Here is a 27,708-nt window from a genome sequence, read left to right on the forward strand (position 1 = left end):
GGTCTGTGCAGTGCGTCCCGTGACATGCGGTCTTTCTGGGCGTGATCTCGGTCTGCAAATACTGCATCTAAGTAGGGCAATTAGTGTAGTGTTACTATTGTTAATGGTTTACAATTAGGTTGCATAACAATGAACAGCCACGTGCGAGTCCACAGAGAACAAGCATGCATTGATCGAAGGCTTATCCTTTCTGCTTTGCACATTGCCTTTAGCAGGAGAGCACAGCTAACCAGTAACTGATAAGCAGTATGTACTGTAAGGCTTACCAGGACTTTGTGCAAGAGGGATGCAGCTATCTTTCAGTGCAATGGACTAGTTCTGAGATCTCCTGAGACTTGGTTCCTCTTTGGTCTTGTTAACTGAAACTGACTAGACTGTGTTTACTGTTGGCAAACATGTATGTGTTCAAGGAAATCACCTACTTTTTCACATCACACAGCTTCAGAGGCTGGCTCGGATTAGACGCCGAAGAAAAGACAAGGGACGACATGTTCCAGGAACTGATGGCCAGCTGCAGAGCAGAGACCGTCGAGGGAGAGCCTGGGTCAGCAGCATCGCACACACCTGGTGTAGATGTTCTGCAAGACCGCAGTCAGGAGGAGAGGCAGTGCATCTGCAACCGCCTCACCCAAAGTGACAAGACGGAAAATTTGTACAAGCTCTTTCTTTACAGCATCAATGTATTACATTATTAAAAGCGGTTTGGTGTTACTGACTGTTTCACACACGCTCTGGTGTCAGAAGACTTTCTGTTGTTCTGTGGGGAATTGTAATGTCACTGCATAGCCCACAGTGCCATGCTACAGACTTGGCTGCAGGGTCAACTGCAGGGCACACACAGACTGCAGTCACTAGGCACCAGGGACAGTCAGACCTCATCCAGGGGCAGATATTCCTGCAAACCCACCCATCAGTGCACACCTTAACCAGCACAGAATGCAAGATTTATTATTAATTACTAAAACATGTCCTTAGAACTTGGTTTATGATCAGGCTCTCTTAAAATCAAGTGGACAGTCACAGGTTACCCTGCTCTGCGAGGAAACCTCTTCAAAGCCTCCCTGATGCATATCGCTTCCGCTGGGATATTCTAACAGCAGCCAGGCGATTTGCCTCAACCTCCCAAGCGGCCAAAAGGTCTGCCCCCTTGCTCACAGAGATTGTGGGATGTCCGAGCGAGTCAAGTAAGGTCCCATCTCCCCCTGAGACGGAAGCACACTCCACCACCATTCTGCGATCACTGTAGGCATCTGCACATCCCCAACCGTTATTTTGTGGTCCGGGAAGAAAGTGCCTGCCTGGAGCGCCTAAACAGACCAGAGTTCCTGAACACATGGTCCACCACAGCTTGCAGCACCATTGAAAAGTAGCCCTTTCGGTTAATGTACTACTGGCCTGGTGGGCTGGTGCCAGGATAGGGAGTAGCTGTCTGGCGTGGCAAGTTTCCAGGGCTATGGCCACTCGCTTCTGCACAGTCACTGTGTCATCCCAGACCTGCAGCACTATGCGGTCCCACCAGTCTGTGCTTGTTTCCCGGCCCAGAATCGCTGTTCCACACCATGAACTTGACCCATTGCCACCATGATCTCCACTGCCCCAGCATCTGACTGTGGAAGAGGTGGACGATAATGTGCGAGGAGTTGACAACGCCATAAGTGCAGGATGATGATCGCAGCGGGCTCCATGCTGCGCTGTGCTGCGGCGCCACGCCTGTAACCACCAGAGAGAAGCGCGCAAGATTTCCAGCATGCATTGGGGGAATCCACAATCAAATGCACCGCTTCCAAAGTCGGGCTGGCCGTGAATGTGGACAATCCACAAATTCGACTTAAGTAGATTCGAAATAGTCCTGTAGTGTAGACAAGCCCTTAAATGCAAATAGCCTGCAGACCAGATAAGCAGCTGCTCTGACAGACTCCCTTCCCCACCCCCATGCCGTGCTGTTTCTCTCCTCAAGCAAACACTAGGCTGTGGACATTCATCCCCCTGCCTGCCTCATTCACAGCAAACAGGAGCTGTGTTTGTTTTTTAGATAAGGGGCTCCTGGAGCCCCGAGTTCACAACAAAACAAAGAGAGGCATCATAACAAAACAAAGAGTTATTTAGTTAAAAGCATTATGGGAAAATTCCGGAGGTCAGTTACAGCGTAGTAAGATTAATCACTGGGCTTGGCTACACTTGCAAGTTTCAGCGCTGGTGGAGGCTTTCCAGCGCTGCAATTATTCTCCGTCCACACTTGCAAGGCACATCCAGCGCTGCAATTCCCTGGCTGCAGCGCTGGCTGTGCACCTGTTCGGGATGGGGTATAAGGAATGCAGCGCTGGTGATCCACCGCTGCTCATCAGGTGTGGACACACACCAGCGCTTTAATTGGCCTCCAGGGAATAAGGAGATATCCCAGAATTCCTGTTCAGCCACTCTGCTCATCAGTTTGCACTCTACTGCTCTGGCCTCAGGTGACCCGCCCTTTAAATGCCCTGGGAATTTTAAAAATCCCCTTCCTGTTTGCTGCAGCCAGGTGTGGAGTGCAATCAGTTAATCTTTCCAGGTGACCATGCCTCCACGCGGCAAACGAGCCCCAGCATGGAGCAATGGCGAGTTGCTGGACCTCATTAGTGTTTGGGGGGAGGAAGCTGTGCAGTCCCAGCTGCGCTCCAGCCGTAGGAATTATGATACCTTTGGGCAGGTATCAAGGTCCATGCTGGATAGGGGCCATGATCGGGACGCGCTGCAATGCAGGGTTAAAGTAAAGGAGCTGCGGAGTGCCTATTACAAAGCCCGCGAGGGAAACCACCGGTCCGGCGCTGCCCCCCACGACCTGCCATTTTTACAGGGAGATAGACGTGATACTTGGGGGTGACCCCACTGCCAATCCTAGGACCACGATGGACACTTCTGAGCAGGGTGGGGACAGGAGGAGGAGGAGGCGCGGCGGGGGGGCAGGAAACCGCGAGTGAAGCTACTGGGATGGGGGAAGACACCCCAGAGTCCCAGGAGGCATGCAGCCAGGAGCTCTTCTCAAGCCAGGAGGAAGGAAGGCAATCGCAGCACCCAGCAGTTGCTGAAGGACAAGCAGAGGAGCGAGTTACCGGTAAGCGGCTTTTATTTTCAGGGTGGAAATGTTTCGGGAGAGGAGGGGGGGTTAGGGCTGCATGCATGCATGCCTAGATGTGGAATAGCCCATTGATGTGGTCTATCACATCACGGTAATCGTCTGCAGTAATCTCAAAAGTTTCAGCCAGAGCGTGGGCAATGTGCCTGCGCAGGTTTATAGGGAGAGCCACTGTGGTCCTTGTCCCAGTCAGGCTAACGCGTCCGCGCCACTGTGCCGCAAGGGGTGGGGGGACCATTGCTGCACACAGGCAAGCTGCATAGGGGCCAGGACGGAATCCGCATTGCTGTAGAAGACCTTCCCGCTCTTCCCTGGTGACCCACATCAGGGAGATATCTTTCAGGAGTAACTCCTGTGGAAAATGTTGGGAGACTGTTTAGTGCAGATCCCCCATGCAGCTGTTTGCTGTCCCCAACGCACAGAAACCCCTGCACAGCCCTGAAGCACCCAGTACCCCTTACTCACCATTTCGTGGCTGCTGTTGTGTTGTGTGTGCTCTTATTTGTTATGTGAAAAATATGCTAAAGTGAAGACTGTAAACTCCTTCAGTGTGTGGGAATTACTGTTTGGATGAGATAATGAACAATGCTACCCTGTTAACTGTTGCAATTTTTGCCTTCCAAAAGTGACCTTGACTGCTGGACTGCCGATCTCCACCACAGCACAGAGACTACAGAATCTGAGGGAAAAGCCACGAAAAACCAAGGAAGACATGCTGAAAACAGTTATTGATCACTCTGCTAGAGAGAGTAAACACCTGCAGGAGTGGAGAGAAAGGGAAAGCAGGATCCGCCAGAGACATTGGCGGAGAAACGCTGTGGCAAAGAGGAAAAGCACAGACCAGCTGCTAGGCATCCTGGCTCGCCAAGCGGACTCTCTCCAGGCACTCGTAGCCATGCAGGCAGAGCAGTCCCGTGCTGCCCCACAGTCCCCCCGCCATCCCAAATTTTATTCTCTTCTGCCCCAATGTCCGCTCCAAACCCCCTTCCCCAGCATCCAGGTTCTTACCACCACCAGCTGCCTCCAACACCTGTACTTATCCTCTGCACTCAACCCCCATCACCATGCAGTATATGCACCCTGAACTGCAGCAGCCATTGCACAGCACTGCAGACAGGACATATGCAAACTTGTGACTGTACAGTTCACCCACCCACCCCCCTACCCTAAGTTCCTGAAATGTTGTGTGTCTGTCAATGAAGTATTTTTCTTTTCAATAAAATAAATCTTGGCTTTGAAAACAGTCTCTATTATTGCAGATAGTGAAAGATACCTTATCCCAGTAAAGAAACAGTCACTGGAAATCATGTTAGGGATAATAGAATCCTAACACTGTAACCACTGCACTTCACTCCCCTGCAAGGCAGCAAACATTACCGTTGGCTTTCAGCCTCAAATTCTTCCCTCAAGGCATCCTTAATCCTTGTAGCCCTGTGCTGGGCCTCTCTAGTAGCCCTGCTCTCTGGCTGTGCAAATTCAGCCTCCAGGACTTGAACCTCGGTGGTCCATGCCTGACTGAATCTTTCACCCTTCCCTTCACAAATATTATGGAGGGTACAGCATGCGGATATAACCGCGGGGATGCTGCTTTCCCCCAAGTCTAGCTTCCCATACAGAGATCTCCAGCGCCCTTTTTAACGCCCAAAAGCACACTCCACAGTCATTCGGCACCGGCTCAGCCTGTAGTTGAACCGGTCCTTGCTCCTGTCAAGCTTCCCTGTATAGGGTTTCATGAGCCAAGGCAGTAACGGGTAAGCGGGGTCTCCAAGGATCACAATGGGCATTTCAACGTCCCCTACTGTGATCTTCCTGTCTGGGAAAAAAGTCCCTGCCTGCATCTTCCTGAACAGGCCACTGTTCCGAAAGATGCGTGCATCATGCACCTTTCCAGGCCAGCCTGTGTAAATGTCAATGAAACGCCCACGGTGATCCACAAGTGCCTGGAGAACCATAGAGAAATACCCCTTCCGATTAACGTACTTCCAATTAACGATGCTAGGTGGGGGGGTGCCAGAATAGGAATATGCGTCCCATCTATCGCCCCTCCACAGTTAGGGAAAACCATTTGTGCAAAGCCATCCACAATGTCCTGCACGTTCCCCAGAGTCACGGTCCTTCTTAGCAGGATGCGATTAATTGCCCTGCAAACTTGCATCAACATGATTCCAACGGTCGACTTTCCCACTCCAAACTGGTTCCCGACCGACCGGTAGCTGTCTGGATTTGCCAGCTTCCAGATTGCAATAGCCACCTGCTTTTCCACTGTCAGGGCAGCTCTCAATCTTGTGTCCTTGCGCCACAGGGTGGGGGCGAGCTCAGCACACAGTCCCATGAAAGTGGCTTTTCTCATACGAAAGTTCTGCAGCCACTGCTCGTCATCCCAGACTTCCATGACGATGTGATCCCACCACTCAGTGCTTGTTTCCCGAGCCCAAAAGCGGCGTTCAACGGTGCTGAGCATTTCCGTGAATGCCACAAGCACTGTAGTGTCACACGCGGCAGGCGACTCGATATCATCGGACTCCTCGCTGTCACTTTGGAGCTGAAGGAATAGCTCAACTGCCAAACGTGTTGTGCTGACGACACTCATCATCACAGTCCTCAGCAGCTCGGGCTCCATTTCCCACAGAAATCGCGATTCACAGACAGAGAGTAAAAAACAGCAAGCGACTCACAATGGCGCCAAATGTGGTCGGAAAAACTGTGAATGCTGGGATACGAAGCAATGCACCACGGGGCATTGGGACAGGAAGCGGAATGACCCGCACCCTTCCGTCCCCTTCCCACAACCCACAGCGCAAAAATGGGACGAGGTGCTCTGTGGGATAGCTGCCCACAATGCACCTCTCAATACAGTGCTGCAAATGCTGCAAGTGTGGCCACACTGCAGCGCTGGCCCTGCACAGCTGGACGACCAGCGCTGCAAACTACCAGCACTGCAACTTGCAAGTGTAGCCAAGCCCACTGTTTACACTGGCACTCCAGCGCTGCAGCACCAGCGCTGCAGTCGTTATTCCTCAGGCAGACGTGGAGTACAGCCAGCGCTGTAGCCAGGGAGATACAGCGCTGTATGTGCCTTGCAAGTGTGGACGGTGAGTGAGTTGCTGCGCTGTAAAGCCACCACCAGCGCTGCAGCTCTCCAGTATAGCCAAGCCCTATGTCTTTCCTTGAATATCCCTATCGGTTTTTGTGCTTAAAAAAACCAAACCACTACTTGCAGTGTGTTTTCCCCTGTGCATGTATGAAAGGCCCAGCTAGAGCTCACCTCTGCAAGAAAATTCGATCCTGTTAGATTACAACACAGCCATGAGAAATCACCTTAACTAACATGATGTTAAACATGACATTGCAGCCAGTGAAAATTGGGACCATTGTTTAACAATTTGCCAATAGAGTTGACCCATATTCAGGTCACATGTTAAATGATGTAACTGACTAGTTGGCAGCCGGTATCAAGTGGAGTGCCCCAAGGGTCGGTGCTGGGGCCGGTTTTGTTCAATATCTTCATTAACGATCTGGAGGATGGTGTGGACTGCACCCTTAGCAAGGTTGCAGATGATACTAAACTGGGAGGAGTGGTTGATACGCTGGAGGGTAGGGATAGGATACAGAGGGACCTAGACAAATTAGAGGATTGGGCCAAAAGAAATATGATGAGGTTCAACAAGGACAAGTGCAGAGTCCTGCACTTAGGACGGAAGAATCCCATGCACTGCTACAGACTAGGGACCGAATGGCTGGGCAGCAGTTCTGCAGAAAAGGACCTAGGGGTTACGGTGGATGAAAAGCTGAATATGAGTCAACAGTGTGCCCTTGTTGCCAAGAAGGCTAATGGTATTTTAGGTTGTATAAGTAGGGGCATTTCCAGCAGATCGAGGGATGTGATCATTCCCCTCTATTCAGCGCTGGTGAGGCCTCATTTGGAGTACTGTGTCCCGTATTGGGCCCCACACTACAAGAAGGATGTGAATAAATTGGAGAGAGTCCAGCGGAGGGCAACAAAAATGATTAGGGGGCTGGAGCACATGACTTATGAGGAGAGGCTGAGGGAACTGAGATTGTTTAGCCTGCAGAAGAGAAGAATGAGGGGGGATTTGATAGCTGCTTTCAACTACCTGAAAGGGGGTTCCAAAGAAGATGGATCTAGACTGTTCTCAGTGGTAGAAGATGACAGAACAAGGAGTAATGGTCTCAAGTTGCAGAGGGGGAGGTTTAGGTTGGACATTAGGAAAAACTTTTTCACTAGTAGGGTGGTGAAGAACTGGAATGGGTTACCTAGGGAGGTGGTGGAATCTCCTTCCTTAGAGGTTTTTAAGGTCAGGCTTGACAAAGCCCTGGCTGGGATGATTTAGTTGGGTTTGGTTCTGCTTTGAGCAGGGGGTTGGACTAGATGACCTCCTGAGGTCCCTTCCAACCCTGAGATTCTATGACTAGGCACAGCGTAAATAAGATGGATGGCGGTGAGGAGGAAAGATGAGTTTTCTAATCTCCTAATCTCAGGTGTACTAATGGTTTTAATCTGAAGAATAATAGGTACATTTTTGACAAAATGTGACTAAATTGAATGTTCCTTTAAGCCATTCACTTCTAAAGGGGCAGGCTCAGATCCTTAATGAGGTCAGAAGCTCAATGACTTTGGCTTAATTTCTGTGTCTAGAGACTACTGGTAGATATTGCAAAATGTCATTGCTTGTCAGAATTATTACTGTTAGGTTCTAACCACAAGCAAGGCTCTATCCCAGTGTAGAACTCCTCTCCCGTTCCTGGAGGGGGAGTGCAGCTATAGCAAACGAGTTTGGAAAGCACTCTGATTTAACATGGACTACCTGAATTGGTGAAACAATTCATTTTAGTGTGGTCAGGATGATCTCTTTAATACCAGTGCATAGTTTAAGAGCAACTCATCCTTGGCACTTTTGTGTGAAGCAATAAGCGTCATTCCCATTTTACCCATGGAGAAACTGAGATGGAGAAATTACGAATTGCCCAAAGCCACAAAAGGAGTCATTTTCACAGCTAGGAATAGAACTCTAGCGTTCTGGCTCCTAGTCCCAAATTCTCTACGCTCTGCTGACAGTGCTGCCTTAATTTTCCTAATCTCTCTGTTCTACTGTAGATCCTGAATGAGGTAACGGCACATTTCACACAATGGCCAATGTCTTTGCTTTCATTACAACTTTAATGTAGGAGTATGCAAGAGAGAATAGTAACAAGTTTTTTGAAATGCCTCTTTCATAGAAGCAACTCTAGTCCCTGGTGATACATTTTTCTGAAAACTCTGATCCTGCTAAAATCCATAGGGCTCCAGGTGAATCTTGAGTTGCATTTAACTGTGGTCAGTGGGTAAAGGATCTCCATAAGATAACCACCTCTTGATGTATTTGTAGGGGAACCACCAAGCTCTGATATTTATTTGTCCTTTTCCCCTCATTCTTCCATCAGAACAACCCTTTCTGTTCTCTCTGCTGTCATTTGTTTTCTTTAAGCACTTGGAAAATGAATTCCCACTTGATTTTTGTTTAAATGTGCTCATACCTGGGGATTAAAAGCAGCCCATGTCAAGTAGTTGTGGTTGGGAAAACTGCCAGAACTTTTCTTAAAGGCATTGGATAGCTTACTAAACTGATAGTCTTATCATTGAGGCAAAAACTCCAGCTGACTATTCAGATGCATTGTTGGGAAACTGGTTGTGTGTGTGGTCCACATATCATCTATATCTATATATATATATCTATACATATAATCCAGTAATGTGGTGTGTATTGGGTTGGGGATGTCAGTTTTTGAGAGAGGTGCAGTGGAGCAACTCCCGCACTTCTTAGAGTCCTCAGATTTCCTCAACCCACTCTAAGTAATTGTTTTTGGCCTGTGTACAAGACTGCAACTTTTTTTTCCCCATCAGTGTCTGATTGCCTAGAAATGTGAGGCCCTGGTCTAGGCACTATGCTAATAGAAATAATAAGTAAGTGTCTATATAGATGTAAAAATGATCAGTCAGCAGCTTTTGATACTACTGACTTGTAAGGTTTAGTGACATAATTGCATCCTTAATGTGGATGTAGTTGCTGTGGAGTGGCGCTATTCTTTATGAGAAGCAGATTTGGGGCAACTGCACTTCTTCTTTTCTCCTTCTCCCTGTGTCCTCCAGACTAGAGTGCTCTCCTGCAAAGTAGCTTAAGGTCTATTTTGGCCCTTCAATGCATCTTCTAATTACCCTCTTTTAGTCATTGAACAATATGGGCGACATGAGTCGTGGAAATTCCTGGCAGGGCAGTTAGATTTTGGATTCTACCTTACTCTCCGCCCCCCCGTGTGTGTTTATTCTGTACTGCACCTGGAGAATTGGTATGGTGTCTTTTTAAATTAAAATAATAAAAAAGACACCAAGATATGTTGCAGCTAAAGATCCAGTCTTCTGTCATATTTAATGAGTAACAAATACCTAATAAAACAAAGGGGATTTATTGAAAAATATAAATCATAGGCAGAAGCCAAGCATTGTTAAACACGAATGAGGATGAAAACAGCTCTCATGGTGATGGTTGCTTCTGCTCAAGTTTGTTGCTACTGGGGCTGAATGGCACAAGGCTGTGAGAAGCAATGATGAATTATTCAAGAGGAGCTGAAACTAGGATGCAAATAGAGAAATCACTGTCCATCACATGTGCAGTAGAATTTGTCCTACTTATTAATGTCCCTGGGATGGCACACATGCTTAAGTATCCCATTATTATATACTACAAAATTAAAAGGTTGCACATTAGGTTAGCCACATAGAGGTAAAGCTGTCTCAAATGCTGTAGAACCATGGGGCTCAGCAGTTGTGCATACACATGTATCACTTTGTGGCATTGATCAGGAAAGCACAGAGGTGTGTGTTGTCTTGATGGAACAAAGCCACATCTCACAACATGTCCTGGGGTATTCGAGTGTAATTACTCTTAATCTTTGCAGTGTGACCCGTGCATATGTTTTAAAGTGCCACAGTTTGTAATGACTTGCACTGAACCTGTTCAAGTGCAAAACAAAATTGGTTGAACTTTTTACCTTCATTTTGGTTACACAACTGATACTTGCCTTTTTTAACTATGTCTCCACTATCTGTCTGTCCACTCTAGGCAGCCCCAAGGGTTGCTAAATCAGCTGCCTTGTGGAAAGTGCAGGACAATGCTTGAAGCCACTTGGAGATGTAGATTGGTGGCCTCACATTTCAGACTTGACTTACCACCATTTGGAGCACTGTCAGTCAGGTTTTCATAGTATCTGAGCCCAGGCTGAGAGCTTCCTTTTCCCCCATGGACAGAGCTCAATCAGGAGAGGCCACCAAACTCCATTTCGCTCGTCTGAATTTGAAAGTAAGCAACCTTAATTTCCCAATGGAAAGAAGGGATGTGATGGACAGACTTGTTACACTAATAGATGAAGGGGTGGTTCTGCTTTCCAGAACAGGAAAATCTGGGTGGCTAATGGGTGGCAGGTTAAATGCCCTTTGTAGCTATGAACTTAAAATACAATAGAAGAGAAACATGTATGGTGCCAGTGTTGAACAAACCACTAAACCTCCATGGTCAATTGGTTTATTCTTAAAGAAACTGAATCAATTGCAACACATTTTATGTATTAAAGGGACAATTTTGTTTTAAAAATCACTTCAGATTTTTTTGCCCATACTGTACTATAATTAGAAGTAACATTTCTCTTTTCAGTTTCTTTCTGTGGAGCAACCTTCCCTGTTTCCTCTGTATAGTCAATTTCCTCTGTGTGCAGAGTAGTGGTGGGGAGGGGAGAAAAACTCTTTCAGCACGGGATAATGGGATTATAAAACCACGAAGGTCTAAAATTTGAAATGACTTTAACTTGTATTTTGTCAACTTGAAATCTAGCCAGTTTCAGAGTCCCTTTAAGAATGTTTCATACTATGTTGTCCCTCTAGTATACAGTATCTTCATGTTTTTGCTACACCAGAAGATATTTGTAGTACACCACCTCAGTCAAGAGGAGCTGTACTATGTGTGAGGGTGGTAGATAAGCTTCACAAAGAATAGTCTTATTTCTGGGAAATTCTGGGGTCTGTCCTGTCACAAGAATTTGCTGTGTGATCTGTTCTACTTTTCTAATGATCAGAGTAGTAGCAAAAGAGAGCACTTGTCTCAGTCCTAAGGCTAAGAGGCTTTTGTTTGACTTGGCAGTGATACAGTGCATAAAGCCCTTTAGTCTGAATCTTGCTATAAAACTAGTCTGGTAGTGTTTGTGTGCTGCAGGGTGTAACCCACATTATTTTAAGACACTCAACTAGATCAGTATCTTGGAATTATATTTGTACTCTGCTTTAATAATATCAATTAAGTTACAGTGAGGCACTGTTCTCCGGTTACTGCTTGCTGCAACCTGTATGCACAGGGTTTAATTGATTAGTGCTTTGGGAAGAGTTAACTATATATCAAGGAAAGGCATTATGAAGTAGTTTAGGAGCAATTTAGGATGCTCTAAGAATTTTTTTAAAAGCTGTGACTGAATTTGAAGAAATCCATCTTTTTCCTGTTGTCATTCCCCTCGGCACTGTTGCCAATATACATAGAACAGCGTCATCCAATTGAGAACCAGGGAGTGAATCTGACTATAAACAGAAAGGACCTGATCCAGCGCCCACTTATGCCAGCTCCCATTGAGTTATATAGGCTTTGGATTGGCCCCAATACAAGTGACTAGTCTAGTTTTGGAGCATGAGCTTTCGTGGGTGAATACCCACTTCGTCGGATGCATCCAGACTAACACAGCTACCCCTCTGATACTAGTCTAGTTTTGTTTCCCAAACTGAGCCAAGGGCAGAATGCATCATAAACAGTGACAACTATGTAGCGCTACCAGGTTGCTGTGATCACAGGTATGGTTAATTTATTTTAATGTTTTTTATATACCTTTAATTTTGTTGTGGGTCATTGCTGCTTTGTCAAAATTCATTTTTTAAATCAAAGGCAATATCTAAATTAAGGTTGTATATAAGGATCTGTAAAAGCAGCAAAGAATCCTGTGGCACCTTATAGACTAACAGACGTTTTGCAGCATGAGCTTTCGTGGGTGAATGCCCACTTCTTCGGATGCAAGTGGTGGAAATTTCCTGGGGCAGGTATATATAAGCAAGCAAGAAGCAAGCTAGAGATAACGAGGTTAGATCAATCAGGGAGGATGAGGCCCTGTTCTAGCAGTTGAAGTGTGAAAACCAAGGGAGGAGAAACTGGTTCTGTAATTGGCAAGCCATTCACAGTCTTTGTTTAGTCCTGAGCTGATGGTGTCAAATTTGCAGATGAACTGGAGCTCAGCAGTTTCTCTTTGAAGTCTGGTCCTAAAGTTTTTTTGCTGTAGGATGGCCACCTTAAGATCTGCTATTGTGTGGCCAGGGAGGTTGAAGTGTTCTCCTACAGGTTTTTGTATATTGCCATTCCTAATGTCTGATTTGTGTCCATTTATCCTTTTCCTTAGAGACTGTCCAGTTTGGCCGATGTACATAGCAGAGGGGCATTGCTGGCATATGATGGCATATATTACATTGGTGGAAGTGCAGGTGAATGAACCGGTGATGTTGTGGCTGATCTGGTTAGGTCCTGTGATGGTGTCGCTGGTGTAGATATGTGGGCAGAGTTGGCATCGAGGTTTGTTGCATGGATTGGTTCCTGAGCTAGAGTTACTATGGTGCAGTGTGCAGTTGCTGGTGAGAATATGCTTCAGGTTGGCAGGTTGTCTGTGGGCGAGGACTGGCCTGCCACCCAAGGCCTGTGAAAGTGTGGGATCATTGTCCAGGATGGGTTGTAGATCCCTGATGATGCATTGTAGGGGTTTTAGCTGGGGACTGTATGTGATGGCCAGTGGAGTCCTGTTGGTTTCTTTCTTGGGTTTGTCTTCCAGTAGGAGGCTTCTGGGTACACGTCTGGCTCTGTTGATCTGTTTCCTTATTTCCTCGTGTGGGTACTGTAGTCTTGAGAATGCTTGGTGGAGATTTTGTAGGTGTTGGTCTCTGTCTGCGGGGTTAGAGCAGATACGGTTGTACCTCAGTGCTTGGCTGTAGACAATGGATCTTGTGGTGTGTCCGGGATGGAAGCTGGAGGCATGAAGGTAGGCATAGCGGTCGGTAGGATCTGAAACTCTAACGTGTGTGGTTTCCTCCTGTTATACAAGAGAGTCCAAAATAACTTATTTTGATGAACTAGCTTATTCTTTGGGGTCCTTTTGTAAGGAGTAAGTTTTCAGCTCTGAAAATAAAAATTTTATGTTTGAAACCACAGCACAAGTGTAAGTAGCAATGTGAATGTGTTGCTATAAATCTTTGCTCTGTTGGCTTCAGGCCAGGTACTGTAAGTATTGGCACAACAATCCAATGATTGTATTGTAAATTTTTCTAACTATTTGCAGTTAGAACAGATTTCTGTGCTGTTGATATTTTTCCTTCTTAGTGTTTGCATAGGGTTTCAAAGTAATTCTAACTATTTGTGGTGTGAGCTTTGAGATGAGGGAGCAAGAGAAGAATACAGGATTCAGGGATGAGCCAAACTGGGGGGGAATCAAGAATTGCTTCTCAGGTGCTCTGATGGTTGGTTTGGAAACTTGCATTTGAATTGTCTTGGACTGTAAGAAAAGTACTCTCTCTCTAATTATCTGGATTTTCAAGTGAAGAGAACCACGAGTGGTAAACTGTCACTCCTTTCCTCACCAGAAGAATGTCTCATGAAAGCAGCTGATCAGGATTAGAATTGTTCAGTTCTCTTGAAAGACTTATTTCTTCTCTGGTATAATTTCTGTGTACTAGCTCTGGAGCCAAAGCCAAACCTTCTATCAGATGGACAAAATGTGTTTGGGAGCTGCATTTGAAATGTTTGTAGTCAACAGAGCTGTTTCAACATACTCCTTTGTTTAGAGCATTGGCCCTTTAAGATTGGCTTTGCAGAAGTGGATTGACTGGTGTGAGCTTGAATTGGCAGCTACTTCCTTCACTCCTACCAAACAGCTCTGTTGGGATTTGGGTAAAGAAAGAAAAGGAGTAGCAGCCCTCAGAATGAGGTGGCAGTTAGAGTAAAACAGTTGAGTAGGGATGGGAAACAAATTTATTTTAGCACTTGGCACATGACTAAGTATGAAATGGGAAGGAGAAAGAGACTGGGAGCCCTGGGAATTGTTTTCTGACTTAAAAGTACTCAAAGGGGCCTGGTTAACATCATGATGGAGACACAAAAGGACTAGAACATCATTCTGGAAATGCAAATTCCTATTGGGCAGTACTCAGTCTAGCTTTGTTATTAGGGTTCCTATCTTCTGAGTCACTTCCAGCCACCAGAAGGGCGGATCTGCTGGGGTTTTTAATCCAGTGCTTCAGCACTGTGGCTGACTGATATGGAGAAAATGGCATCTTGTGGCTGAAAGAGGTGGAAGAGGCTGATTGGAGAGTCTTTAGGAAGATGGCTTCCCCCTGGCTAGGCCAGCAATCTCTTGGTATGTATGCCCACCATGGGGCATGAGGGAAAGTCAAGTTGTATCTCTTCCAGTGATTTTCTACCTTATGCCATAAAGGAGCTGTGGGGTGTATGGATTTGTGGAGGGGGGAAGGAAGAGCTGCTCTCATTCATGTATGGTCACAAGGTCATTATGTAGGGACGAAGCATGTGGCACACTTCTTTTGTGCACAGGAGGATCCAGGAGTCTTAGTTTAGAAACTTAGGGTATGTCTACACTGCAATTAAAAACGTACAGCTGGCCCCTGCCATCTGACTCAGGCTAAGAGGCTGTTTAATTGTTGTGTAGAAGTTCAGGTTCGGGCTTCAGCCTGAGCTCTAGGGCCCTGTGAGGGGAGAGAGTCCCAGAGCTTGGACTGCAGCGCAAGCCCAAATATCTACACCATAATTAAACAGCCCCTTAGCCCAAGCCTGCGTCAGTTGGCACGGGTCAGCTGCAGGTGTCTCTTGCAGTGTAGACATAGCCTTACTGCTCACCTGCTGAGGGACTAGTCTCTCAAAATAAGGCAAAAAACAAGCATGGTTGTTAGTTTCAACAACCTACTGCTGTATTTTCTGTAACCGGGGACTTCAAGATTCATCCCTGAAAGAAGCATTCAGTTGTATTTTATAGTAAATATTAAGTCAGCCGCTTGCTTCCATACAGCATGCACAGTGGCTGTTGCGCAGCATTTATTATTGGACTATCAGGAAGTTTTCTTATGCAGTGTCAGTGAATGGGAGCAATTCAGCTAGGAGCCACATGTACACATCTAAAGACAGGAAAGTTCATATCCAAGTCTCTTTATAGCATAAGTTCAATACCCATTCAAAAGGTACGAGTAAGTTCTTGTGGATGAAGGGATTGATGTTCGGCAGCTAAAATTCTAAATAACAAGAATGATAGAAAAGAGGAGCAATCCATAGGCTGCAGCCATTGGTTGAAAGATCAGTACCAGTCCACTCAAAGCTATTCTCAGAGCTATCAGAAGAACAAGGAGTGTACTTTTTCTAGTGTAATATTCTGGGAGGTATATTTAATTAGCAGAAATTACCCGGTATGAATTTCAGACAGAATTGTTGAACAATAGCAATTTTGGTTTATGTGGTGGAACATAGAAACATACATGTCTGCTCTTGGAGGCATCTGGCCTTTTGATTTCATCCTGAGACACAGGGCGAGTTGCTTTGTGTTCGGGAAGCACAAGGCTTTCAGTAAACATTGAGATTACATTTGATGGCTAGAAACTTGGGATAGAGTCACAGAAGTATAGGACTAGATGGGACCTCAGTAGGTCTTTTAGTCCAGTCCCCTGCACTCAAGGCAGGACTATGTAATAACTAGACCATTCCTGAAAGGTGTTTGCCTAAACTGTTCTTAAAATCCTCCAGTGACAGAGGGCACAACCTCTCTAGGCAATTTGTTTGAGTGCTTAACCACCTTGAAAGTTAGGACGTTTTTCTTACTGTCCAACTTAAACCTCCCTTGCTTCAGTTTAAGCCCAATGCTTCTTGCCCCATTCTCAAAGGTTAAGGAGAACAATTTTTCACCCTTCTCCTTGTAACAAACAACTCTTTATGTACTTGAAAACTGTTATCATGTCCCCCCCAAGTCTTCTCTTCTCCAGACTAAACAAACCCAGTTTTTTCAAACTCCCCTCATAGGGCATGTTTTCTAGACTGTTAATCATTTCTGTTGCTTCCTCTGGACTTTCTCCACATCTTTTCTAAAATGTGACACCCAGAGTTGGACACGCTACTCCCGTTCAGGCCTTAGCAGTGCATCTCGTGTCTTGCTTACAACACTCCTGCTAATGCATCCCCGAATAATGATTGCTTTTTTTGCAACAATGTGACGCTGTTGATTCATACAGTATTTAGCTTGTGATCTACTATAACCCCCAGATTACTTTCCGCAGTACTTCCTACACAGTCATTTCCCATTTTGTATGTGTGCAATTTATTGTTCTTTCCTAAGTGGAGTACTTTGCATTTGTCCTTATTGAATTTCACCTATTTACATCAGACCGTTTCTCCAGTTTGTCCAGATCATTTTGAATTTTAATCCTATCCTATAAAGCACTTGCAACTCCTTCCAGCTTGGTATTCTCTGCAAACTTAAGTGTATTTTTTTATGCCATTGTCTAAATCATTGATGAAGATATTGAACAGAACTGGACCCAGGGCTGATCCCTGCAGGACCCCTCTCAATATTCCCTTCCAGCTTGATTGTGAACCACTGATAACTACGTTCTGAGAACAGTTTTCCAACCATTTGGGATACTCATTTTTCATACTTATAAGACACTTAATAACAGAAGTTAAAAATAATACTTCTCCAAAAAACATATGTACAAGTAATGAAAATTTCATTAAATGGGGACCTGGATAGTTAGGAGAATGAGTCTTTGACCTCAAGGTTATTAGTCTGTCTCCCAGGGTGGTTGTGACAGTCATTTCTCTAACAGCTGTGAGATGCCTGTTTGAAGCAAGTTGATATTTCGTAGTCCACTTCATGGTGGCTAGATAGCCACATAATACAACCATCATTAGAGTTGTCCCCTTGCCAGCAGGCTTATTGGAGACCTATTCAGACTGCAATGTTCTCCCCCCAGAGGTGGTTCCTGCAGATGAATCTCACTAGCAGAGATTAATGTGTCGGGACATCTACACTCCAGTCTGTGCTGTTCCTTTTCTTTAAATACATTGGACTTCAGCTTTCAGAGGGCTATTAGTCCAGCATGAAATTCATGTATTTTTTTAAAATAAAGTTTGTCGCATTTATATCCTCCTAATTGAGGCTCTTGATGTCTTGTGTCTAAGAGGTAAGGGGCATACATATAGGGATAGCTTTGCTTATCACTTGTATGCAGCCTCTACTGGCTTGAAACATGTCAGCTCTTAAAGAACAACAGTGCGGATCAGTTTCGGTCAGGAAATAGAGTTCCATATCTGGTGGAAATCAGAAATACTTTTTGGATATATTAAGTAAACACTGTGCCACAAGAGGATTCCACTTGATTAACATTAGACTTTATTTTACTGTCTTGTAAATCTTTTGGCCAAAGAGAACACACAACGGGTCACAAATACTCAACAAGTCACTTTCAGTTACATGGATAAAATAAAACTTATAGCCAACCTCCTCTATGCATGTTATATAAAATACTGGAAGTTGTTCCATCTGTGGGCGTTCAGAGGGCTATGAATATAAAGGCACTCTGTGCATTAGGTTAGGGTTAGAGTACAGCTGCTTACTGGCTGTACTGAACATTGTGTTCAACTAAAGCGAATGTACCCATAGCATTTTCTTTTCTCTTGCACTCTGCATCAGTTTAATGTGTTTAAAGTTTAAACACAGTTTAAAGGCTAACCAGTGTACTGTGGTTTTAGGGGTATTTTTCTGAGAGAAGTTGTTTGTCATCTTATTTTGCAATGCCAGGATTGTTTTCCTTAGCAGTAGGAAATGCTTTTGCAGAGCATAATTCATGCTGTTTGGAAGTGCTGTTTTTCCTAAAACAAGGCTGAGCTGCATATCTGGTCATATGGCAGACAGGCCGCCGGGACAGGCGAACTCAGCAAAGGGTGCAGTAGTGCCATTCTGCCAGCATTCGCAAGGGGAATCGCCTTCTAGCATGTACTTCTTTGTGCCATTTCTGCTGGGCTTACAACACCTTTATGCAGTTGGAGCAGCATGAAGGATTCACAGTGGAAGAAAGAATCCAGTGTTGTAAATCCAAACACTTGAGAGAAGAAAAGCCCAACGTCTGTTTTTCGTGTTAGAGCGGCTAATGAGCAACATGTTACATTATTCTTCTTTTGCAAAAAGATTACTATCTAGGGAGGTGAAGACAGGAAAATTACTGGCAAATGAATTTCTTTGCTGTCTTCCCTGTCTGGAAACACCACAGGCTAAGGAACCTGCTATCTTTCACCCGCTGATAACAGTAGTGGTTTAACTCCTCTTTGCTTGGGAATGTTCAGCCACCATGTGCAGCTTCTGAGTTACAGTTCAAATGTTCCTTGTCACCCTAGCCAGAACTTTGAAAATGAAATACACTATGTATTAACTTCTGCTACTGAGCTGTCTGAGTCAGGTGAAGTGAAGGGTTTAGGATTCTGTAAATGATTATGGGCAATACAGAAATTCTAGAGCTAGTTCAAAGACGTTTGGCTGTTTGAAAAAAAAAAAGTTTTTTTTCCGTATACCAGCTCTGTAGCCTGGATTAAAAACCTTTCTGACATGACTGCTTGCCAGGCTTTTAAAAATCCTTCTCTGGTCTGTTGTGTACTTCATGCATTGCCTTTTAAATCCCTCTACATGACTGTATGTGGGTTTTAACCCCACCTACTTCAAGATTTGAACTCATTTTAGGGGAATTTAATATTGAATTTTGATGTTATGTAGCGCACTGGGTGGCTGTAGTTTCTTGAGTTAGGTGCATGTTCATAATACACCTCTATCTTGATATCAGGGGCGGCTCTACGTATTTTGCCGCCCCAAGCACGGCAGGCAGGCAGGCTCCCTTTGGCGGCTTGCCTGCGGGAGGTCCCCGGTCCCGCGGATTTGGCGGCACGCCTGCGGGAGGTCCGCCAAAGCCGTGGGACTAATGGACCCTCCGCAGGCATGCCACCGAAGGCAACCTGCCTGCTGCCCTCGCGGCGACCAGCAGAGCGTCCTCCGTGGCTTGCCGCCCCAGGCACGCGCTTGGCGTGCTGGTGCCTGGAGCTGCCCCTGCTTGATATAATGCTGTCCTTGGGAGCCAAAACATCTTACCGTGTTATAGGTGAAACCATGTTATACTGAACTTGCTTTGATCCACCAGACAGCCCCACCCCCCCGGAGCACTGCTTTACCACGTTATATCCAAATTTGTGTTATATCGGGTGGCGTTATATCCAGGTAGCGGTGTATCTTAATTTCTGTTGTTGAAGCTGGTTCCCTCTGAGTTTGGGGCGGGGGGTGTGGTTTTCAAAATCCATTTTAAAAACATGAGCATTTTAGTATTATACTTTCATGGCATCTCTACAAGTAACCAGGGTGGATTAAAATCAGTTGTTAATTTAAATCAATCTTGTTTTGCATTTGTGCTATGTTCTTGTTTTTCTAAAGAGGCTTAGTCTTTGTTTGGTTAAAACATGTTGACATGTAAGCGAATATAGCCTTTACACTAAATTTGGTTCTTTGCTAACTAGGAGTGTACATTATATCTGTGCACATTTATTTAAAGCTATATAATAGTTTAACATACATTTATTCAGATTCTTAATTTGTTCATTTTTTGGTTATGAAAACGAATGACGTATCACAACATTACTAAATGATTATTTTTTTTTTTACTCATCATTCCTCATGCTATGTTTGGATGGTAACTGAAATTCAATTCAAAATGCGCAGTAACATTTTCAAATTTGTTTTTAATAGCTAAAATAAAACTACTTCAAATGTACTGGGTACATAAACTTATTTCTATCAACATGTTTTGTATATAAAATCGATTTATTAAACAGAAATATTAACGGTTAGTGAATTGAACTGATTGTTTACGGTCACTGAGTCCTTTAAAATTTTAGAATGAGTAGGTCTCATCCACTCACATCTCATTTTTCTTTGTAGAGTGGAAAAGGAAAACAAGCTTTCCTGCTTTTTCAGCTCCCAATCTGTTTCTCAATTTTGAGACCCAGTCATTGAACTGAACTAGTCAAACTAAGATGAAGAAAGTATTGTCTCTGCACCTGCACAAAGGACTATTGTTGTCAAAAGTTGGTTTAGCACTGTACAAAACTCTGGTTCGTAGCCAGTGACTTCCACCAGTTCAATGGTTTGACTTTCTTTTGAACTTTGGCAGCAGACTTGTAGTGCTTGAATATTGCTTTTAATTTAATTTAATAGATGATAGTAAGTTTTAGCTTTAATAGGTGGTTATAATTTCAAATTTAATATTAAATACATTCATTTGTAAAGAGTTTTAAAAACTGGATTTAAATAAATCACTGATTTTTTATGCGCCCTGCAGGTAACTCTTTGAAATGCTGTCGTCTTATTTCATGTAACTAAATCACTGTTTCTGGCCCATGTGATAGCATGAAATATATCACAGGAACAACAGCTTGTAAATGTGGAAAATCCAGTCAGATCCCTGGGCTAGAACAAGCAGCTGTCATACTTCATGTAGGTTTGCCATATTGAAAAAATAAATCCCTTCCGGTATGTAGGATACCAGGTCTACTATTTTATTCCATTCAGCTAGTCAGACTGGATTAGCACATAGCCAGACATCCACTACTGTGGAACGTAGGTGTACACGTTGGTGTCTTCAACCTTATACTATGAAACTATCTTTGTTTTCCCTTCCATTCTAGGTTCAGCGGCTGTAGCCATGAATAATAAAGGCTTTCGACGAGGGAGTTTCCAGAGCAGCACCAGTGATGAAGACATGGTGGAGATAGCAGGAGGAGCTCTGGATTTCTCCATCACAGATGATGATCCCCCGCTGGATAGAGAGATGTTGGGAGGTAATGCTCATGTTGCCATCTCCATTAAATTCCTCATCACTAAAATCTTTATGTAGATTTCAGGTTAATGTGTACTACTTCGTGTGACTGTAGCAAGAGCCAGTTTCTCAATGGAGTGGCCAGGTTGTGGTGTAAGAGCTGTATGCTTTGCTATGTCACTCCTATTGTGACCTCAACACAATTCTCTACACTGCACTATTTTCACCAGGGTGGCTTTCTGTACAGGCTGCTGTAGTACCATATAGCAGCCAAGTGTGCACTCACCTGCTTCCATTGGCTTCTGTCACTATAAGTAAACAGTGATTGAATTAGGACTTGGGTGCAGCACAAAGTAGCTGAGTGTTTCTTTAAAAGAGAAGGTAAGATAGACTACAGAAGGTAGATTAGTGACTATTTGTAGGAGAGAAGCCAGGGCGCCTCCCCATCACAGTAAACTATCTAATCCTGGCTGTACACTTTTAGTGAATTGTCATACAGGGAAAGTATTTTCTCTTCTCAATATATTTTTTCTGTTTGTGTGATCTTTTAGTATATACAACAAATTAGCCTGCACTCTTTTTCTGTGTCTTCAAGGACTTGTTTTTCCTCCCCACAGTCCTTTCTAGGCACTTCACATATCACCGGGGGCAAGCAAGCAAATAATAAGTGTCTTGAGGCAGCCTGGTGTATCAGTAAAAGCAAACATGATCCCTGGGACAGTTATGGCCCAGAAGCTCTCTTACTCATAATTGTTCCTCATCCATCCAAAGATCTTAGCTGCCCTTCTTTATAAGGCAGCTATTATGTGAGGTGCTCTTCAATCTCAGCAAAGCCATCTGCTCTGGTTTACTGTTTTTTAGATGTTGAAAATTGGGAAGTTCCCCTCTGTCTTGTTCAACTGATAAGTACAACGTACCTTTCACCCAGGGTGAAGTGACTCATTGAAACAGTAGTCTGCATTGCTACAGTGCAGCCACTTCAGTAAAGCAAAGAGATAAAGGTGTTTTGAGGTTCATCAATTTATCGAATGCAGAATAAAGAACAGGGAGGAGAGGGACCCTGTCTATAGAGGACTCGTTAGAGAGAGCACTTAGAATACTCTTGGGACCTCATACCAAAAAGATGTGCACAAATTGGTGGGGATTTAGAAAAGAGCCACAAAAATGATAGTGGACAAAGAGACTTGAAAGATCTCATTCTATTTATCTTGGCTGATCAAAAGCTAAAGGAAATGGGGTATAATGGTCTAAAGTATTTAAGGGGCAAAATGGCAGGGAGGGACAGAAATTGTTCAGGATAGTTGACTGGGATGTAAGTAAGAGTAAGGAGACTGAGCCAACGAAAATTTAAGTTCTTCAGAAAATATCTGAACAGGGAAATCTATTAGCTTGTGCCATCCCCGTTGCTGATGTCTTTTAAAACTGGGCTGAAGAAAGGACTCGAATACAACCGTAGGAACCATACTGATACTTACTAGAGGGGTTGTCTAGATCAGTGACTTCCAAACTTTTCCAGCCACATCTTCCTTTTTAGACTATCAATGTTTTCCATTATTCCCTCCCATGGGAACCCAAGAATTGCCATACTAGATTAGATCCAGGGACTGTCAAGCCAATACCTTATCTCCAACATTGGTCAGCATCAGATGTTTCAGAGTGAAGGTTTAAAAATCCCACAGTAGGCAGATGTGGCATAATCTGCCCTATGAAGATTTAAATATCATCCCTAATAGAGTTAAACTCTGAAGCATGAGATGTTACATTCCTTCCAAAACTTGTATTATCTATAACTCTGGATACTCTTGTTTTCCATATAAATATTCAGTCCATCTTTTAATCATAGAATCTCAGGGTTGGAAGGGACCTCAGGAGGTCATCTAGTCCAACCCCCAAAATTCTTTGTCTCTAACATACAGTGGCAATGAGTTCCACAGTCCATGTATCGTGTGAAAAAGTATTCCATTTTGTTTGGAATTTCCCATCTTTAGTTTCATTGAATGCCCCCTTCGTTTTTGTTGCAAGACTGGAAAAATAGAAAGTGTCTGATGCACCACCTCTGTACCATCCATTATTTCATTTACGTTTATCATGGCCCCTCTAATCTCCTTACTAAGGTAAATAATGCCAATTTCTTTCAAGCACTCTTCATATCAATATTTCAGTGTCTCTAATCATTCTTGTCACTTCTCTGAATCTTTCCTAATTCTGCCATATCCTTGGAGTGATCAGAATAGAATTCCAGTAGAAGGTGTAGTATTGATTTATGTGATGGCATTATATTTTCCATATTTTCAATCTTCTGTAATCCTCAATCTCCAATTCCTTACCCCACAAATAATTACTTAGCTCTTATATAGCACTCTTCATCAGTAGATCTCAAAGTGTTTTACAAAGGAGGTCAATATTGTTAAACTCATTTTATAGATGGGGAAACTGAGGCACAAAGGGCAAGTGACTTACCCAAGGTCACTCAGTAGATGCATGGCAGAGTAAGGAATAGAACCCGGGTCTCATGAGACCCAGTCCAGTGCTGTATTCACTATGGCACACTGCTTACAATTACTAGACAAGATTTTTTGTTCTGCATATTGCTAACATACACAAAAATGTTCATTTGTGTACATTTTCATTCAAAAGGTACTTCAGTTTTTATTAAGCGTAATAACTTTTTGTATTCTTGTTAATAAGATGCATGAGTCTGAGGAGTTGCAAATCAGTTGTAAATGCACCATGAATGTTGTCAGACACAAGTAGCTAGTTCTCAACATTCTGCGGTGGTGGTGCTTGGTTTTTAATGGCAGCAATTCTTAAAACACTGAAAACAGGAAGCAAACAGAAGTATTACTCTTTGGGCCTATGAAAAAAGTGATGGAGATTCACATTTCTCTGAGTACCAAAACTGATTAATGTCTTCCCTTTCAAACTGTACCTCCAATGAGTCCTTGCAAGACAAGTCAATCAATACAGCGTGCACATCTGGTGGCGCTGTGGCTCAACAAAGGGGTTTCAAATCAATCTCCCTCCAGTTTGCCTCATCCTCAAGGAAGAATTCTTTTGGTTTTGATCTAAAGTTGGATCATGCAGGGCCTGTATTCAGATGAGTGGAGCAGTTTACAACTCCTGGAGCAGTGGTGTCATGCTATCTACAGATTCAGGCAAGCATTACTACATTGTGTTAACCTTGAAAACATGAGTAGATCGTTATCTCCACAACCCTGTGCGGGGGAGGAAGGAGGGTGTCTGCAACCCTTCTGAAATGTGTTTGCAGTGTCCCAACCCCTCACGAGGGCCACCTCCCCCACTTCGGGAATCGTTGATCTAGGGTCCCCAGCCAGGTCTGGTGCCCACAGTTCAAGAAGGAGATTGATAAATTGGGTGACTTGACCAGTCTATCAGTTTCTACATGGGGAACAAATATTTAATAGTGGGCTCTTCAGTCTAACAGAAAGGTCTAACATGATCCAATGTCTGGAAGTTGAAGCTAGGCAAATTCAGACTGGAAATAAGGCACATTTTTAACAGTGAGAATAATTAACCATCAGAACAGTTCATCAAGGGTCGTGGTGGATTTTTCTACCAGTGGTGATTTTTAAATCGATATTGGATGTTTCTAAAAGATCTGCTCTAGGAATTATTTTGGGGAGGTTTTATGGTGTGTGTAATACAGGAGGTCAGACTAGATAATCACAGTGGTCCCTTCTGGTCTTAGAAACTGTAAATCTGTGAACTAGGCCTCATGTCTTTTGTGCTATTCGTGAATCCATGACTATGTCTATATTATGAGGACTATAATAGCATACTTACGTTGGCATAGCTCCATAGTGTAGACACAACCTACCAACAGAGAGGTTTTTTCTGTTGGTGTTGGAACACCCCCTCCCCAAATGAAGGCTGAGGGCTTCTGTCAACATAGCTGTGTCTACATGGGGGATTTTGTTGGCATAGCTGTGGGTCAGGGATGTGGGGTTTTTTCCCACACCCTTTTTCTGATGTAGCTATGCCAATATAACTTTTTCTATGTAGATCAGGCCTAACTTGTAGTTCAGAACCATCTGTCTAATGTTATTGTCCTTCAAGGTGGACATGCACACTTATCATTCAGCATAGACTTCATCTCACCCACTGGTGTAGAACTATAATATCTCACTATATAGTAACTTTGTCTTTTATTTTTGAGAATCAGACTATCAGACATGTCAGTTTTCAAAAGCATCAAAAATGATGTGGAATAAAAACTCAGGCTATCAAATTTGCTTTAAGGAGTATACTAGATGCACTTTTGGTAACATACAGAATTTTAAAATATAAAATCTTCTACTGAGGTTGGCGGTGGCTTTATAGGTACCTTTAACTGATTACTAACATTTACAAACCAGCATGATTTGCCAATGGACTTGTAAACACTGCTTCTTTCCTATATCTTGGTGCTGTTCCATCTATGTCTATACTTGGATTTCAGCAGATTTGAAAAATGAGTAACTCTTTTTTAACTACCTCTTGCAGAGCTAATTTAGTGTGTCTCAATGGGCTAATTATATTCTGTCCAGTTGGGTCCAATTCAGAAAAAGGAAGGTAGAGGGAATACAAATATTGTAATGCTTGAGATACATTAGTATTCTGAGCAGCTTTTTTCCCCCTTGTTTTCCTGCACGCTGATGGAGATGGTCAGCAGTAACTCTGTTGTTTTTTCCACTTAAAGGAGTTGGCTTGTACACAAACCACGACTGGGTGGAAAACCACACGAGATCCATAGATGGTTAATGGAAACACTTTAAAGAGGGTGTCACTGAGACGTGTATTTGCTTAGAGCTTGGGATTAACTTTAAAATGTCCTTTAATGTTCCCAAAATGTTTTTCTTAGCGAGCCTTTTCTTTTCCTTCCATGTATCCCAGATTGAGCAGTATCTGGTGTTTTCTCTGTGTGCTGGTACTTTCCTCAACTCATTTTGCCCATTGTGCATCTCCCATATAGCAATGTACGGCAACACAGGGGGAAGTGGATAAACGTTGTTTTCTTCTTCGATCTCTTAATTAAAAAAAACAAAAAAACCGCCAGTCCATGGAGCAGCTGTCTGGGTACACAAACAGCAGTATGGCCAAACTTCTTTGGATTTTTCTTGGCTAATGTCCCTTCTAGAGCTGGGCAGGAAACCACATTAAAGTACACGATGGAACTTTTAATGCAAGGAAAAATGGTCCACGTGGACGCTTAGTGCATGGCAGGCTAATGTGAGGTGGATTTAAATCCCGTCCTGTTGCAAACTAAAAGTTGTTTTTGTGTAGACAGGCCCAAAGGGTGTGGTGAGAAATCTTATGATATTTCGATAATGTACATAAAAATAAGCTTTATAGTAGATACAGAAAACCTGTTTAGTAACAGGGCCATCTTCAGGCAGCAGCAGAAATACCTCACCTTGTTCTGCTTTTTGTTACATCTGTCAGATAATCTAGATCTTGATTTCCTCACTCTTCCCACTGAAAGAAACCCACTGTCGGGCACTTCTTCCCTATTAAATAAATGAGCATTTTTTAATTCATGGAATCCAGTCTGCACTGACCCCATGTTTGATGGTAGACAAGTTCTTCAGCATGATAAAATTGTAGTGTTGTGAACTTACCATTTTATTGAGAATCTTATAATAGGAAGAACATGAGAGCTGCCATATTGGACCAGATCACACATTCTTGCCCAGTATCCTGTCTGCATCAGTGGCTGGTACCAGAGCTTCATGGGGAATGTACTGAATAGGGCACCTCTACAACGATCCACCCATGTCTTCCCTTCCCAGCTTCTGATAGAGAGGTTTAGGGTCTCCTCATGTGTGGGGTTGCGACCCTGACCATCTTGGCCAATAGCCATTGCTGGATCTATCCTCCATGAACTTCTGTAGTTCTTTTTTGAACCCAGTTATACTTTTGGCCTTCACAAAATCCCCTGGCAATGAATTCCACAGGTTAGTTGTGCATAGTGTGAAAATTTTCTTCATCTTGTTTGTAATAAATCTGCTGCCTGTTGATTTCATTCATAGACTCATAGAATATCAGGGTTGGAAGGGACCTCAGGAGGTCATCTAGTCCAACCCCCTGCTCAAAGCAGGACCAATTCCCATTGAGTGACCCCTGGTTTTTGTATTGTGTGAAAGGGTAAATAGCACTTTTTTCCGCACCATTCATTGTTCTAGACCTCTCACATCTTCCGTTAATCAACTGTTTTCAGATGAACAGCCCTAATCTTTTTAGTTTCTCCTCCCTTGATAGTCCTTGTTGTCCTTCTCTGAACCTTTTCTATTTCTTCTACATTTTTTTTTTCAAGCTGGAGCGACCAGATCTGGCCACAGTATTCAAGATGTGAGTGTACCATGGATTTATGTAATGGTATTACAATATTTTCTGTCTTAATTTCTCTCCCTTTCCTAATAGTTCCTAACATACTGTTAGTCTTTTTGAATGCTGCGACCCATTGAGCAGTTGTTTTCAAAGAACTATCTGTGGTGACTCCAAGATCTTTCTTGGGTGTTTACTGCTCATTTAACCCCACGGTGTATGTATAGTTGGAATTATCTTTTCCAGTGTGCGTTTCTTTGCACTTATCAGTGTTGAATTTCATATGCCAGTTTTGTTG

The 27,708-nt window shown here is 43.7% G+C and overlaps 1 protein-coding gene across 2 annotated transcripts in view; it reads left to right on the top strand.

The window, feature by feature from the left end:
• The window catches only part of LOC120371825 (H(+)/Cl(-) exchange transporter 5), a 105,168-nt gene that overhangs the window by 34,467 nt on the left and 42,993 nt on the right, over nucleotides 1-27,708 (top strand). For both annotated transcript variants that reach the window (XM_039488121.1, XM_039488122.1), the window contains exon 2: nucleotides 20,956-21,108. In XM_039488121.1, coding sequence (XP_039344055.1) covers nucleotides 20,956-21,108 — 153 coding nt within the window. The remainder of the gene's footprint in view (nucleotides 1-20,955; nucleotides 21,109-27,708) is intronic.

The sequence above is a fragment of the Mauremys reevesii genome, linkage group 9 (genome assembly GCF_016161935.1).
Source record: "Mauremys reevesii isolate NIE-2019 linkage group 9, ASM1616193v1, whole genome shotgun sequence".
NCBI classification, from domain to species: Eukaryota; Metazoa; Chordata; order Testudines; family Geoemydidae; genus Mauremys; species Mauremys reevesii.